General features: G+C 51.3%; 1 protein-coding gene across 1 annotated transcript; it reads right to left on the bottom strand.

The window, feature by feature from the left end:
• Positions 1–894: 894 nt before the first annotated feature.
• On the bottom strand, positions 895–14,657 carry LOC132650534 (basic proline-rich protein-like; the record flags this gene model as incomplete). Its single annotated transcript, XM_060375865.1, is given in 13 exon segments — positions 895–1,159; positions 1,968–2,040; positions 2,161–2,205; positions 3,064–3,107; positions 4,009–4,173; positions 4,508–4,647; positions 7,866–7,923; positions 8,379–8,492; positions 9,472–9,580; positions 10,686–10,916; positions 13,469–13,559; positions 13,562–13,767; positions 13,909–14,657. Coding segments are annotated over 13 exon segments (1,767 nt in total), but the record flags the coding sequence as incomplete, so codon positions are not given.
• Between the last annotated feature and the right edge of the window lie 1,352 nt (positions 14,658–16,009).

The following is a 16,009-nucleotide window of genomic DNA, read 5'->3' as shown; positions in this document are numbered from 1 at the left end:
GGAGAACGTGGAGGAGGAGAAGGTGGAGGAAAAGAATGAGGAGGAGGAAAAGAAAAAGGAGGAGGAGGAGAAGGCAGAATAGGAAGAGGAGAAGGTGGAGGAAAGTGAGGAGGAAGACAATTAGAAGGAGGAGGAAAAGGTGGAAGAGGAGGAGGAGAAGAAGGAAGAGAAATAGAAGAAGGAGGAGGAAGTGGAGGAGAAAGAGAATGAAGAAGGAGGAGAAGGAGGAAGAGGAGTAGGATGAGGAGGAATAGGAAAAGAAGGAGGAGTAGGAAGAGAAAGAGGAGAAAAAGGAGGAGGAGAAAGATTAGAAAGAGGAGGAAGAGCTGAAGGAGAAAAAGAAAGAGAAGGAGAACGTGGAGGAGGAGGAGAAGGAGGAGGAGGGGGAGGAGGAAGAGAATAAGAAGGAGGAGGAGGTGGAAGAGGAGAAGGAGAAGGAAGAAGGGAAGGAGGAGGAGGTAGGGAAGGAGGAGGAGGAAAAGGACGAGGAGGAGGAGTAAGAGGAAGAGGATAAGAATGAGAAGGAGGAAGAGAAGGAGAAGGAGGAGGAAGAGAAAGAGGAGGAGGAGCAGGAAGAGAAGGAGGAGGAGAAAGAGGAGAAGGAGGAAGAGAAGTTGGAGAAGGAGGAAGAAGGCAAGAAGGAGGAAGTGGAGGAGGAAGAGGAAGAAAAGGAAGAGGAAGAGGAGGATGAGAAAGAGGAGGAAGAGAAGGAGGAGGAAGAGAAGTAGGAGGAGGAGGAAGAGGAGGAGGAGGAAGAAAAGGAGGATGAGGAGGAGGATGGAAGGAGAAAGAAAAGGAGGAGAAGGATGAGGAAGAGGAGAAGGAGGAGGAGGAAGAGGAGGACGAGGAAGAGAATGAGGAGAAGAAGGAGAAGGAAAAGGAGGAGGAGAAGGAGGAGGAGGGGGAGAAGGAGGAGGAAGAAAACGAGGAGGAGGAGAACGAGGAGGAGGAGGAGAAGGAGGAGGAAGCGGAGGAGAATAAGGAGGAGGAGGAAGAACAGTTGGAGGGGAGAAGGAGGAGGAGGAGAAGGAGGAGGAGGAGGAGAAGAGAAGGAGGAGGAGGAGGAAGAGGAGGTCAAGGAGGAAGAGAAGGAGAAGGAAGAGGAGGAGGATGTGGAGGAGGAGGATGAGAAGGAGGAGGAAGGGAAGGAGGAGGAGGATGAGGAGGAGATGAAGGAGTAAGAAGGGAAGGAAAAGGAGGAGAAGGAGGAGAAAGAGGAGGAGGAGTAGGCAGGAAAGGAGAAGGAGGAGGAAGAGGAGGAGGAGGAAGAGAGGTAGGAAGAGGAGGAAGAGGATGAAAAGGAGGAGGAGAAGGAGGAAGAAGGGAAGGAGGAGGAGGAGAAAGAAGAGGAGAAGGAGGTGGAGGAGGAGTCACAGGAGTCTCAGGACATCATCTGGGCTCTGTGACATCACAGTGGATTCATATCATCTGGGTTCCATGACATCACAGTGGTCTCATGACATCTCAATATCCTGATGACATCATCATGGTCTTTTGCCATCACCTGGGTTCTATGACACCACAGTGGTCTTATGATATCACAACGGTCCCATGACATCATCTCGGTTCCGTGACATCACAATGGTCTCATGGCATCACCGGGGCTCTAGGACATCACAGTGGTCGTATGACGTCATAGTGGCCTCATGACATCGTCTGGGGTCCATGACATCACAGGGGCCTCATGACATGGTCTGAGGCTGGGACACCAGGACCCATACGTGTGCGAGTCCCCATGAGCCCCTCAGAGGCGAGGGGAGGAGCAGGAGGGTGCTCAGCCTGGAGGCGAGGGGAGGAGGAGGAGGGTGCTCCCCCAAGGATGGGCCTCGGGGCTCAGGCCTGACTCAGGCTTGGCCGGGGGGGCGGAGAGCTCGGTGACCCACTCTGCCTCCTCCCCGCCCCGGGCGGGTCAAAGGTTAACACTCCCCAAGTGAGAGTGAGCAACTCGGTTAATGATTGACAAGGAAGGAGGAGGAGGAGGAGGAGGGGGAGGAGGGGGAGGAGTAAAAGGAGGAGGAGGAGGAGGAGGAAAAGGAGACGGTTGAGGAGAAGGAAAAGGAGGACAGGAAGGAGGAGAAGGAGGAGGAGGAGAAGGATGAGGAATGGAAGGAGGAGGAAAAGAAAAAGGAGGAGGAAGGGAAGGATGAGGCGATGCAGGATGGGGAGGAGGAGGAAAAGGAGGAGGAGGAGGAGGAGGAGGAGGAGTAATGGGTGGAGAAAAATGAGAAGGAGGAGGAAGATGGGATGGAAGAGGAGGAAGAATGTGAAAAGGAGGAGAAGGAGGATGAGATGGAGGAGGAAAAGGAGGAGGAGCAGACAAGGAGAACAAGGAAACAGCAGGAGGAGAATGTGAGTAGGAGGAGTAGGAGAACTAGAAGAAGGAGGAGAAGGAGGAGGAGAAGAAGAAAGAGGGGGAGGGGGATGAGGAAGAGAATTAGAATGAGGAGGAGGAGAAGGAGGAAGAGAACTAAAAGGAGAAGGAGGAGAAAGAGAAGAGGAAGAGAAATAGAAGGAGGAGGAGAAAAAGGAGGAGGAGGCAGAGAAGGAGGAAGAAGAGCAGAAAGAAGAGGAGAAGGAAAAGGAAAAGGAGGAGCAGAAGGAGGAGGAGAAGGAGGATGAGTAGAAAGAGGAGGAGACAGAGGAGGAGAAGAAAAAGAAAAAGGAGAAGGAGGAGGAGAAAGAGGAGGATGAGGAGAAAGAGGAGGAAGAGGAGAAGGAGGAAGAGAAAAAGGAGAAGGAAGCAGAGGAGGAGGAGTAGAAAGAGGAGAAGGAGGAGGAATTGAAGGAGGAGGAGAAGGAGGAGGAGGAGAAGTAGAGGAAGAAAGAGGAAAAGGACGAGGAGGAGAAATAGGAGAACAAGGAGGAGGAGGAGGAGGAGGAGGAGGGGGAGACGGCGAAGAAAAAGGAAGAGAAGGAGGAGCTGACAAAAAGGAGATGGAAGAGGAGGAGGAAGACGAGGAGGAGAAAGAGGAGGAGGATGAGAAGGAGAAGGAGGAGGAGGAAGAGAAGGAGGAAGAGCAGTAAGAAGAGAAGGAGGATGAGAAGAAGGAGGAGGAGAAGAAGGAGGAGGAGAAGGAGGAGGAGGAGGAGGAGGAGGAGGAGGAGGACAAGAAAGAGGAGAAGGGGGAGATAAAGATTAGGAGGAGGAAGTAGAGAAGGAAGAAAAAGAAGAGGAGGAGAACGTGGAGGAGGAGGAGAAGGTGGAGGAAAAGAATGAGGAGGAGGAAAAGAAAAAGGAGGAGGAGGAGAAGGAGGAGAAAAAGGAGGAGGAGGAGAAGGCAGAATAGGAAGAGGAGAAGGTGGAGGAAAGTGAGGAGGAAGACAATTAGAAGGAGGAGGAGAAGGTGGAAGAGGAGGAGGAGAAGAAGGAAGAGAAATAGAAGGAGGAGGAAGTGGAGGAGGAAGAGAAGGAGGAGGAGGAAGAGGAGTAGGATGAGGAGGAATAGGAAAAGAAGGAGGAGGAGGAAGAGAAAGAGGAGAAAAAGGAGGAGGAGAAAGATTAGAAAGAGGAGGAAGAGCTGAAGGAGAAAAAGAAAGAGAAGGAGAACGTGGAGGAGGAGAAGGAGGAGGAGGGGGAGGAGGAAGAGAATAAGAAGAAGGAGGAGGTGGAAGAGGAGAAGGAGAAGGAAGAAGGGAAGGAGGAGGAGGTAGGGAAGGAGGAGGAGGAAAAGGATGAGGAGGAGGAGTAAGAGGAAGAGGATAAGAATGAGAAGGAGAAAGAGGAGGAGAAGGAGGAGGAAGAGAAAGAGGAGGAGGAGCAGGAAGAGAAGGAGGAGGAGAAAGAGGAGGAGAAGGAGGAAGAGAAGTTGGAGAAGGAGGAAGAAGGGAAGAAGGAGGAAGAGGAGGAGGAAGAGGAAGAAAAGGAAGAGGAAGAGGAGGATGAGAAAGAGGAGGAAGAGAAGTAGGAGGAGGAGGAAGAGGAGGAAGAAAAGGAGGAGGATGAGGAGGAGGATGGAAGGAGGAGGACAAAGAAAAGAAGGAGGAGGAGAAGGATGAGGAATAGGAGAAGGAGGAGGAGGAAGAGGAGGAGGAGGAAGAGAATGAGGAGAAGGAGAAGGAAGAGGAGGAGAAGGAGGAGGAGGGGGAGAAGGAGGAGGAAGAAAACGAGGAGGAGGAGGAGGACAAGGAGGAGGAGGAGGAGGAGGAAGCGGAGGAGAATAAGGAGGAGGAGGAAGAACAGTTGGAGGGGAGAAGGAGGAGGAAGAGAAGGAGGAGGAGAAGGAAGACGAAGAAGGGAAGAAGGAGAAGGAGGAGAAAGACAAGGAGGAGGAGAAGGAAGGGAAGGACAAGGAGGAGGAGGAGGAGAAGGAGATGAAGGAGAAAGGCAAGGAGGGGAAGGATGAGGAGGGGGAGGAGGAAGAGAAGGAGGCAGAGAAGTAGGAGAAGAAGGAGGAGGAAGAATGGAAGGAGGAGAAGGACGAGGAGGAGGAGAAGGAAGTGAAGGACAAGGTGGAGGAGGTAGATGAGGAGGAGAATGAGAAGGAGGAGAGAAGGAGGAAGAAGGGAAGGAGGAGGAGGAGGAGGAGGAGAAGGATGAAGAGGGAGAGGAGAAGGAGGAGGAGGACTGGAAGGAGGAGGAGGAGGAGGAGGACTGGAAGGAGGAGGAGGAGGAGGAGGACTGGAAGGAGGAGGAGGAGGAGGAGCAGTCTCACGACATCATCTGTGCTCTGTGACATCACAGGGGTCTCAGGACATCATCAAAGTTCTATGACATCACAGTGATCTCATAATATCATGTGTATTCTATGACATCACAGTGGTCTCATGACATAATCATGGTCTTATGCAATCACTTGGGTTCTAAGACATCACAGTGGTCTCATGGCATCACAGTGATCTCATGACATCGTCTGGGTTCTACAACATCATCTGAGCTGTGTCATCGCAATGGCCTCATGACATCATCATGGTCTTATGACATCACCTTGGTTGTATGACACCACAGTGGTCTCCTGGCATCACAGTGGTCTTATGCTATCATAGTGGTCTGATGACATCGTCTGGATTCATTGACATCACAGTGGTCTTATGACATTACCATGATCTCATGACGTCATCTGGCTGCCATTTCATCACAGTGGCCTTATGACATCACAATGGTCTCATGGTCTCGTTTGGGTTCCATGACATCACAGTGGTCTCATGACATCACAGTGGTCTCATGACATCGTCTGGGTTCTATGACATCACAATGGTCTTATGACATCACAGTGGTCTTCTGACATCACAGGGGTCTTATGACATTGTCTGAGGCCGGGACACCAGGGCCCATGCGTGTGTGAGGCCCCACGAGGCCCCAGGATGCGGCGAGGGGAGGAGCAGGAGGGTGCTCCCCCAGATGGGCCTCGGGGGCTCAGGACTGACTCAGGTGTGGCTGGCCAGGGGGCGGGGCGCTCAGAGACCCACTCTGCCTCCCCACCCGCCCCGCCCCTGGCAGGTCAAAGGTTAACGCGGCCCCGAGTAAGAGTGAGCGACTCAGTTAATGACTCACAGAGGAAGAGTGGGAGGAGGGGGAGAAGGAGGAGGAGATGGAGGAGGAGGAGGAAGAGGAGGAGGAGAAGGAGGAGGAGAAGGAGGAGAAGGAGAAGGAAGAGAAGGAGGAGGAGGAGTAGGGGGAGAAGGAAGAGAAGGAGGAGGAGGAGAAGGAGGAGGGGGAGAAGGAGGAGGAATAAAAGGAGAAGTAGAAGGAGAAAGAGGAAAAAGAGGACAATGAAGAGGAGGAGAAGGAGGAGGAGAAGTAGAAGGAGGAGAAAAAGAAGGAGAAGGTTGAGAAGAATGAAGACAAGGAGGAAGAGGAGAAGGAGAAGGAAGAGGAGGAGGCCGAGGAGATGAAAGAGGAGGAGAGGGAGGGGGAGGAGGAGGAGAAGGAGGAGGTTAAGGAGGAGGAGAAGAAGGAGGAGGAGAAGAAGATAAAGGCTGAGAAGGATGAAAAGGATGAGGAGAAAAAGGAGAATGAGGAGGAGAAGGAGGAGGAGGAGGAGGAGAAGGAAAAGAAGGAAGAGGAAAAAGAGGAGAAGGAGGAGGAGGAGCAGTAGGTGGAGAAAAAAGGGTTGGATGACGACTTCGAAAAAGAGGAGAAGGAGGAGGAGGAGGAGGAGGAAAAGAAGATAAAAGATGAGAAGGATGAGGAGGATGGGGAGGAGATGGAGGAGGAGGAGAAGGAAAAAGCAATAGGAAGATGAGAAAGAGAAGGATGAAGGGGAGAAGGAAGACAAGGAAACAGCAGGAGAAGGTGGAGGAGAAAAAGGAGGAGAAGGAGGAGAAGAATGAAGAGGAGGAGGATGACAAGGAGAAGGAAGAGGAAGACGACGACGACGACGAAAAATAGGATAATGAAAACGAAAAGGGGGAGGATATGGATGAGGAGGAGAAGGAGGAGGAGGAGGAGGAGAAAAAAGATGAGAAGGATGAAAAGGATGAGGAGGAGAAGGAGGGGGAGGAGGAGGATGAGATGATGGAGGAGAAGGAGAAACAGGATGAATAGGAGGAGGAGGAGGAAGAATGTGAGAAGGAGAACGAGAAGGAGGAGGAGAAGGAGGATGAGATGGAGGAGAAGGAGGAGGATGAATAGGAGGAGGAGGAAGAATGTGAAAAGGAGGAGAAGGAGGATGAGATGGAGGAGGAGAAGGAGGAGGAGCAGACAAGGAGAACAAGGAAACAGCAGGAGGAGAATGTGAGTAGGAGGAGTAGGAGAACTAGAAGAAGGAGGAGAAGGAGGAGGAGAAGAAGAAAGAGGGGGAGGGGGATGAGGAAGAGAATTAGAATGAGGAGGAGGAGAAGGAGGAAGAGAACTAAAAGGAGAAGGAGGAGAAAGAGAAGAGGAAGAGAAATAGAAGGAGGAGGAGAAAAAGGAGGAGGAGGCAGAGAAGGAGGAAGAAGAGCAGAAAGAAGAGGAGAAGGAAAAGGAAAAGGAGGAGCAGAAGGAGGAGGAGAAGGAGGATGAGTAGAAAGAGGAGGAGACAGAGGAGGAGAAGAAAAAGAAAAAGGAGAAGGAGGAGGAGAAAGAGGAGGATGAGGAGAAAGAGGAGGAAGAGGAGAAGGAGGAAGAGAAAAAGGAGAAGGAAGCAGAGGAGGAGGAGTAGAAAGAGGAGAAGGAGGAGGAATTGAAGGAGGAGGAGAAGGAGGAGGAGGAGAAGTAGAGGAAGAAAGAGGAAAAGGACGAGGAGGAGAAATAGGAGAACAAGGAGGAGGAGGAGGAGGAGGAGGAGGGGGAGATGGCGAAGAAAAAGGAAGAGAAGGAGGAGCTGACAAAAAGGAGATGGAAGAGGAGGAGGAAGACGAGGAGGAGAAAGAGGAGTAGGATGAGAAGGAGGAGGAGGAAGAGAAGGAGGAAGAGCAGTAAGAAGAGAAGGAGGATGAGAACAAGGAGGATGAGAAGAAGGAGGAGGAGAAGGAGGAGGAGGAGGAGAAGGAGGAGGAGGAGGAGGAGGAGGACAAGAAAGAGGAGAAGGGGGAGATAAAGATTAGGAGGAGGAAGTAGAGAAGGAAGAAAAAGAAGAGGAGGAGAACGTGGAGGAGGAGAAGGTGGAGGAAAAGAATGAGGAGGAGGAAAAGAAAAAGGAGGAGGAGGAGAAGGCAGAAGAGGAAGAGGAGAAGGTGGAGGAAAGTGAGGAGGAAGACAATTAGAAGGAGGAGGAAAAGGTGGAAGAGGAGGAGGAGAAGAAGGAAGAGAAATAGAAGAAGGAGGAGGAAGTGGAGGAGAAAGAGAATGAAGAAGGAGGAGAAGGAGGAAGAGGAGTAGGATGAGGAGGAATAGGAAAAGAAGGAGGAGGAGGAAGAGAAAGAGGAGAAAAAGGAGGAGGAGAAAGATTAGAAAGAGGAGGAAGAGCTGAAGGAGAAAAAGAAAGAGAAGGAGAACGTGGAGGAGGAGGAGAAGGAGGAGGAGGGGGAGGAGGAAGAGAATAAGAAGGAGGAGGAGGTGGAAGAGGAGAAGGAGAAGGAAGAAGGGAAGGAGGAGGAGGTAGGGAAGGAGGAGGAGGAAAAGGACGAGGAGGAGGAGTAAGAGGAAGAGGATAAGAATGAGAAGGAGGAAGAGAAGGAGAAGGAGGAGGAAGAGAAAGAGGAGGAGGAGCAGGAAGAGAAGGAGGAGGAGAAAGAGGAGAAGGAGGAAGAGAAGTTGGAGAAGGAGGAAGAAGGCAAGAAGGAGGAAGTGGAGGAGGAAGAGGAAGAAAAGGAAGAGGAAGAGGAGGATGAGAAAGAGGAGGAAGAGAAGGAGGAGGAAGAGGAGGAGGAGGAGGAAGAGGAGGAGGAGGAAGAAAAGGAGGATGAGGAGGAGGATGGAAGGAGAAAGAAAAGGAGGAGAAGGATGAGGAAGAGGAGAAGGAGGAGGAGGAAGAGGAGGACGAGGAAGAGAATGAGGAGAAGAAGGAGAAGGAAAAGGAGGAGGAGAAGGAGGAGGAGGGGGAGAAGGAGGAGGAAGAAAACGAGGAGGAGGAGAACGAGGAGGAGGAGGAGAAGGAGGAGGAAGCGGAGGAGAATAAGGAGGAGGAGGAAGAACAGTTGGAGGGGAGAAGGAGGAGGAGGAGAAGGAGGAGGAGGAGGAGAAGAGAAGGAGGAGGAGGAGGAAGAGGAGGTCAAGGAGGAAGAGAAGGAGAAGGAAGAGGAGGAGGATGTGGAGGAGGAGGATGAGAAGGAGGAGGAAGGGAAGGAGGAGGAGGATGAGGAGGAGATGAAGGAGTAAGAAGGGAAGGAAAAGGAGGAGAAGGAGGAGAAAGAGGAGGAGGAGTAGGCAGGAAAGGAGAAGGAGGAGGAAGAGGAGGAGGAGGAAGAGAGGTAGGAAGAGGAGGAAGAGGATGAAAAGGAGGAGGAGAAGGAGGAAGAAGGGAAGGAGGAGGAGGAGAAAGAAGAGGAGAAGGAGGTGGAGGAGGAGTCACAGGAGTCTCAGGACATCATCTGGGCTCTGTGACATCACAGTGGATTCATATCATCTGGGTTCCATGACATCACAGTGGTCTCATGACATCTCAATATCCTGATGACATCATCATGGTCTTTTGCCATCACCTGGGTTCTATGACACCACAGTGGTCTTATGATATCACAACGGTCCCATGACATCATCTCGGTTCCGTGACATCACAATGGTCTCATGGCATCACCGGGGCTCTAGGACCTCACAGTGGTCGTATGACGTCATAGTGGCCTCATGACATCATCGTCTGGGGTCCATGACATCACAGGGGCCTCATGACATGGTCTGAGGCTGGGACACCAGGACCCATACGTGTGTGAGTCCCCATGAGCCCCTCAGAGGCGAGGGGAGGAGCAGGAGGGTGCTCAGCCTGGAGGCGAGGGGAGGAGGAGGAGGGTGCTCCCCCCAGGATGGGCCTCGGGGCTCAGGCCTGACTCAGGCTTGGCCGGGGGGGGCGGAGAGCTCGGTGACCCACTCTGCCTCCTCCCCCGCCCCGGGCGGGTCAAAGGTTAACACTCCCCAAGTGAGAGTGAGCAACTCGGTTAATGATTGACAAGGAAGGAGGAGGAGGAGGAGGAGGGGGAGGAGGGGGAGGAGTAAAAGGAGGAGGAGGAGAAGAAGGAGGAGGAAAAGGAGGAATAGGAGGAGGAGGAGGAGAAGGAGGAGGAGAAGGAAGAAGGAAGAGAATGAGGAGGAGTAGAAGGAGGAGAATAAGGAGGAAGAGGAAGAGGAGAAGGAGGAGGAAGGGAAGGAGAAGGAAGAAGAGGAAGAGGAGGAAGAGAAGGAGGAGGACAAGGAGGAGGAGGATGAGAAGGAGGAGAAGGAAGGGGAGGAGAAGGAAGAAGAGGAAGGGATAGAGGAGGAGAAAAAGGAGTAGGAAGAGGGAAGGAGGAGGAAGAAAAAAGGAGGAGGAAGAGGAAGAGAAGGAAGGAGGAGAAGGAGGAAGAAGGGAAGGAGGAGTAGGAGAAGGACGAGGAGGATAAGAAGAAGGAGGAGAAGGAGGAGGAGGAAGGGAAGTAGAAGGACGAGGAAGAGAAAGAGGAGGAGGAGGAAGAGAAAGAGGAGGAGAAGGAGGAGAAGAAAGAGAAGGAGGAAGGGAAAAAGGAGGTGAAGGACGAGGAGGAGGAGGAGGAAGTGAAGGAGGAGGAGGAAGAGGAGTAGTAGGAGGAGGAGGATGAGAAGGAAGAGGAGAGGAGGAGAAATAGCAAGAGGAGAAGGAAAAGAAGGAGGAGGAAGAGGAGGAGAAGAAAGAGGAAGAAGGGAAGGAGGAAGAGGAGGAGGAGAAAGAGTAGGAGAAGGAGGAGGAAGAAAAGGAGGAGGAAGGGAAGGAGGCGGAGGAAGAGAATGAGGAGGAGGAATGGAAGGAGGAGGAGAAGGACGAGGAGGAGGAGGAGGAAGAGAAGGAGGAAGAGAAGGAGGAGGAAGAGGAGGAGAAGAGAAAAAGGAGAAAGGGAAGGAGGAGAAGGAGGAAGAAGGGAAGGAGAACGAGGAGGAGGAGAAGAAAGAGGAGGAAAAGGAGGAAGAGGAGGAACAGAAGGAGGAGGAGGAAGAGGAGGAGAAAGAGGAGGAGGTAAAGAGGGAGAAGAAGGAGGACAAGGAAAAGGAGGAGGAGGAGGGGGAGGAGGAAGGAAAAGAGGAGGACAAGGAGAAGGAGAAGGAGGAGCAGGATGAGAAGAAGGAGGAGGATAAGGAGAAGGAGGAAGGGAAGAAGGAGGAGAAGGATGAGGAGGAGGAGCAAGAGGAGGAGGAGTAGGAAGAGAAAAAGGAGGAGAAAGAGGAGCAGGAGGAGGAAGAGGAGGAGGAGGAGGAAGGGAAGGAGGAGGAAGAAGGGAAGGAGGAGGAGAACCAGGAGGAGGATAAGGAGGAGGAGGCGGCAAAGTAGGAGGAGGAAAAGGAGGAAGAGGAGGAGGAGGAACAGAAGGAGGAGGAGGAAGAGGAAAAGGAGGAAGAGGAGGAGGTAAAGGAGGAGAAGGAGGACAAGGAGAAGGAGGAGGAGGGGGAGGAGCAAGGAAAAGAGAAGAAGGAGGACAAGGAGAAGGAGGAGGAGCAGGAGAAGAAGGAGAAGGAGAAGGAGGAAGGGAAGAAGAAGGAGAAGGACGATGAAGAGGAGGAAGAGGAAGAGGAGGAAAAGAAGGAGTAGGAAGAGAAAGAGGAGGAGGAGGAAGAGAAGGAGGAGGAGGAATAGAAGGAGGAAGGGAAGGAGGAGGAGAAGGACGAGGAGGAGAAGGAGGAGGACGAGAAGGAGAAAGAGGAGGAGGAAGAGGAGGACGAGGACGAGGAGGATGAGGAGAAGGAGCAGGAGGAGAAGGAGGAGGAGGAAGAGGGAGAGGAGGAGGAGGAGAGGAGGAGGAGGAGAAGGAAACAGCAGGAGGAAGAGGAGGAGGATAAAAAAACAGCAGGAGGAGAAAGAGAAGACGACTGAGGAGGAGAATTAGGCAAAGGAGGAGGAGGAGACGGAGAAGGATGAGGAGGAGGAGGAGGAGGAGATGAAGGAGGAGGAGGAAAAGGAAAAGAAGGAAGAGGAAAAAGAGGAGAATGAGGAGGAGGAGCAGTAGGTAAAGAAAAGAGTTGGACGACGACTTCGAAAAGGAGGAGAATGAGGATGAGGATGAGGAGGAGGAAGGGAAGGAGGAGGAGGAGAAGGATGAGGAGGAAGAGGAGGAGGAGGAAAAGAGGTAGGAAGACGAGGAAGAGGAGGATGAGGAGGAGAAGATGGCAGAAGGGAAGAAGGAGGAGAAGAATGAGGCGGAGGGGGATGAGAAGGAGGAGGAGGAGGAAGAGCAGGAGGAGGAAAGGAGGAAGAAATTTCAGGAGGAGGACGAGAAGGACAAGGAGGAGGAAGTGAAGGAGAAGTAGGAAGAGAATGAGGAGAAGGAGGAAGAGGAGGACTAGAATAAGGAGGAAGAAGGGAAGGAGGAGAAGGACAAGGAGGAGGAGGAAGAGGAAGAGAAGGAGGATGAGGATGAGTAGGAGGAGGAGGAAGGGAAGAAGGAGGAGAAGGACGAGGAGGAGGAGGAAGAGGAGGAGGAAAAGAAGTAGGAAGAGGAAGAAGAGGAGAAGGAGGAGGAGAAGGAGAAGATGGAAGAAGGGAAGAAGGAGGAGAAGAATGAGAAGAATGAGGCGGAGGGGGTGAGGAGGAGGAAAAGGAAGAGGAGGACAAAGAGAAGGAGGAGGATGAGGATGAGGAATATTAGAAGAAGGAACGGGAAGAGAAGTAGGAGGAGGAGGAAGAGAAGGAGGCGGACGAGGAGGAGGAGGATGAGAAGGAGGAGGAGGACGGGAAGAAGGAGGAAGAAGGGAAGAAGGAGGATAAGGAGGAGGAAGGGAAGGAGGAGGAGGAGAAGGATTAAGAGGAAGGGAAGGAGGAGAAAGAGGAGGTGGAAGAGAAGGAGGAGGACGATGGAAAGGAGGAGGAGGAAGAGGAGGAGGAGGAGAAGGAGGGAGAAGGGAAGGAGGAGGCGGAGAAGAACGAGGAGGCTGAGAAGGAGAAGGAGGAGGAGGAAGAGGAGTAGGAGGAGGAAGAGAACGAGAATGATGAGGAGGAGAAGGAAGAGGAGGAGAAGGAGGACGTGGAAGGGGAGGGAAGGAGGAGGAGGAGAAGTTAGAGGAGGAGGAGGAGGAGGAAGGTTAGGAGGAGGAGGACGAGGAGGAAGGGAAAGAGGAGGAGGAGAAGGACTAGGAGTAAGAGGAAGAGAAGAAGGAGGAGGATGAGAAGGAGGAGGAGGAGGAGGAGGAGGATGAGAAGGAGGAGGAGGAAGGGAAGGAGGAGAAAAACGAGGAGAAGGAGGAGGAGGAGAGGAACAAGGAGGAGTACAAGGAAGAGGAAAAGGAGGAGGAGGAACGGAAGGAGGAGGAAGAGAAGGATGAGATGAAGGAGAATGAGGAGGAAGAAGGGAAGGAGGAGGAGGGGAAGGAGGAGGAGTAAGAGAACAAGGAACAGGAAGAGGAGGAGGAGGAGGAGGAGGAGAAGAGGAGAATGAGGAAAAGGAGAAGGAAGAGTAGGAGGAGGAGTTGGAGGAGGAAACGAAGGAGAAGTACAAGGAGAAGGAAGAGGAGGACAACAAGAAGAAGGAGGAGAAGGATGAGGAGGAGGAAAAGGAGGAGGAGGAGAAGGAGGAGAAGGCGAAGGAGGAGAAGGAGGAGAAGGAGTAGGAAGAATGGAAGGAAGAGTAGGAGAAAGAGGATGAGGAAGAGAAGGAGGAGGAAAAGGAGGAGGAAGAAGGGAAGTAGGAAAGGGAAGAGGAGGACGAGGAGGAGAGGAAAGAGGAGGAGGAGAAGGAGGAGAAGGAGGAGTAGGAAAGAGGGTGAGAAGGAGGAAGAGAAGGAGGAGAGGAATGTAAAGGAAGAGAAGCAGGAAAAGGAGGAGGAGGATGAGATGGAGGAGAAGGAAAAGGAGGAAAAGGACGAGAATGAAGAGGAGGCGGAGGTGGAGGAGTAGGAGGATGACGTCGAAAAAGAGGAGAATGAGGAGGAGGAGATGGAGGAAGAGGAGGAGGAGGAAGATGAAAAAGAGGGGAATGAGGAGGAGGGGGATAAGATGGAGGAGGAAAGGAGAAGGAGGAGGAGGAGAAGGAGGAGGAGGAGGAGAAGGAGGAGAAGGAGGAGGAGGTGAATGAGGAGGAGAAGGAGGAGGAGGAGGAGAAGGAGAAGAGGAGGAGGAGGAGAAGGAGGAGAAGGAGTAGGAGTAGGAAGAGGAGGAGGAGGAAGAGAAGTAGGAGGAGGAGGAAGAGGACGAGGAGGAGGAAGAGGAGGACGAGGAGGAGGAGGATGAGGAGGAGGAGGAAGGGAAGGAGGAAAAGGAGGAGGAGGAAGAGGAAAAGGAGGAGGAGGAGGAAGGGAAGGAGGAGGAAGAGGAGAAGAAAGAGAAGGATGAGGACGAGGAGGTGGAGGAGGAGGAGTAAGATAAGGAGGAGAACGAGGAGGAGAAGGATGACAAGGAGGAGGAGGAAGGGAAGGAGGAGAATGACGAGGAGAAGGAGATGAAGGAGGAGGAGAAAGAGGAGGAGGAGGACCACGAGGATGAGGAGAAGGAGGAGAAGGAAGATGAAGAGGAGAAGGAGAAGGAGGAGGAGGAGGAAGAGGAGGAGGAGGATTAGGAACTAGGGAAGGAGGAGGAGGAGGAATGGAAAGAGGATGAAGGACAAGTTGGAGGAGGAGAAGGAGGAAGGGAAGGAGGAGTCGGAGTCTCAGAGGTCTCAGGACATCATCTGGGCTCTGTGACATCACAGGGGTCTCAGGACATCATCTAAGTTCTATGACATCACACATCTGAGTTCTATGACATCCCAGTGGTCTCATAACATCATCTGTATTCTATGACATCCCAGTGGTCTTATAACATCATCTGTATTCTGACATCACAGTGGTCTCATATCATCATCTGTATTCTGACATCACAGTGATCTCATGACATCATGTAGATTCTATGACATCATCTGAGCTCTGTGACATCGCAATGGCCTCATGACATCATCATGGTCTTATGACATCACTGTGGTCTTATGACATCATAGTGGTCTTATGACACCGTCTGGATTCCATGACATCACAGTGGCCTTATGACATCACAATGGTCTCATGGTCTCGTTTGGGTTCCATGACATCACAGTGGTCTCATGACATCGTCTGGGTTCTATGACATCACAGTGGTCTTATGACAGTGGTCTTGTGACATCACAGTGGTCTCATGACATTGTCTGAGGCCGGGACACCAGGGCCGACGCGTGTGCGAGGCCCCATGAGCCCCCGGGACGAGGCGAGGGGAGGAGCAGGAGGGTGCTCCCCCGGATGGGCCTCGGGGGCTCAGGAGTGACTCACTATAGAGAGAGACAGACACACTCTAGAGAGACACACTATAGAGACACTATAGAGACAGACACACTATAGAGACACACTATAGACACTCTAGAGAGACACTATACAGACACACTATAGAAAGACCCTATAGAGACACTATAGAGAGACACTAGAGACAGATACACTCTAGAGAGACACACTATAGAGACACCATAGAGACAGACACACTATAGAGACACACTATAGACACTATAGAGACACACTATAGAAAGACACTATAGAGACACTCTAGAGAGACACACTATAGACAGACACACTATAGAAAGACCCTATAGAGACCCTATAGAGACACTATAGAGACAGATACACTCTAGAGAGACACACTATAGAGACACCATAGAGACAGACACACTATAGAGACACACTATAGACACTATATAAACACACTATAGAAAGACACTATAGAGACACTCTAGAGAGACACACTATAGACAGACACACTATAGAAAGACACTATAGAGACACTATAGAGACAGACACACTATAGAGAGACACACTATAGAGAGACACTCTATAGAGACACTATAGAGACAGACTATAGAGAGACACACTATAGACACACTATAGAGACACACTATAGAGAGACACACTATAGAGACAGACACACTATAGACACTATAGAGACACACTCTAGAGACACACTATAGACACTATAGAGACACTATAGAGACAGACACACTATAGAGACACACTATAGAGAGACACTCTATAGAGACAGTATAGAGACAGACACACTATAGACTCACTATAGACACACTATAGAGAGACACTATACAGTATAGAGACAGACACACTATAAAGACAGTATAGAGACAGACACACTATAGAGACACACTATAGAGAGACACACTATAGAGACAGTATAGAGAGACACTCTAGACACACTATAGACACACTATAGACACTATAGAGACAGACACACTATAGAGACTCACTATAGAGACACACTATAGAGACACTATAGAGACAGTCAGTATAGAGACAGACACACTATAGAGAGACACACTATAGAGACACACTATAGAGAGACACTATAGAGAAACACTATAGAGACACACTATAGAGAGAGACAGACACACTATAGAGACAGACACACTATAGACACACTATAGAGAGACACACTATAGAGACACTATAGAGAGACAGACACACTATAGAGACAGACACACAATAGAGACACTCTATATACAGACAATATATATACATATAGACAGACTATATATAGGACAGACATACTCTACA

The sequence above is a fragment of the Meriones unguiculatus genome (genome assembly GCF_030254825.1).
Source record: "Meriones unguiculatus strain TT.TT164.6M chromosome 13 unlocalized genomic scaffold, Bangor_MerUng_6.1 Chr13_unordered_Contig_2907, whole genome shotgun sequence".
NCBI classification, from domain to species: Eukaryota; Metazoa; Chordata; class Mammalia; order Rodentia; family Muridae; genus Meriones; species Meriones unguiculatus.
This window is presented reverse-complemented; position numbering and strand designations above follow the sequence as displayed.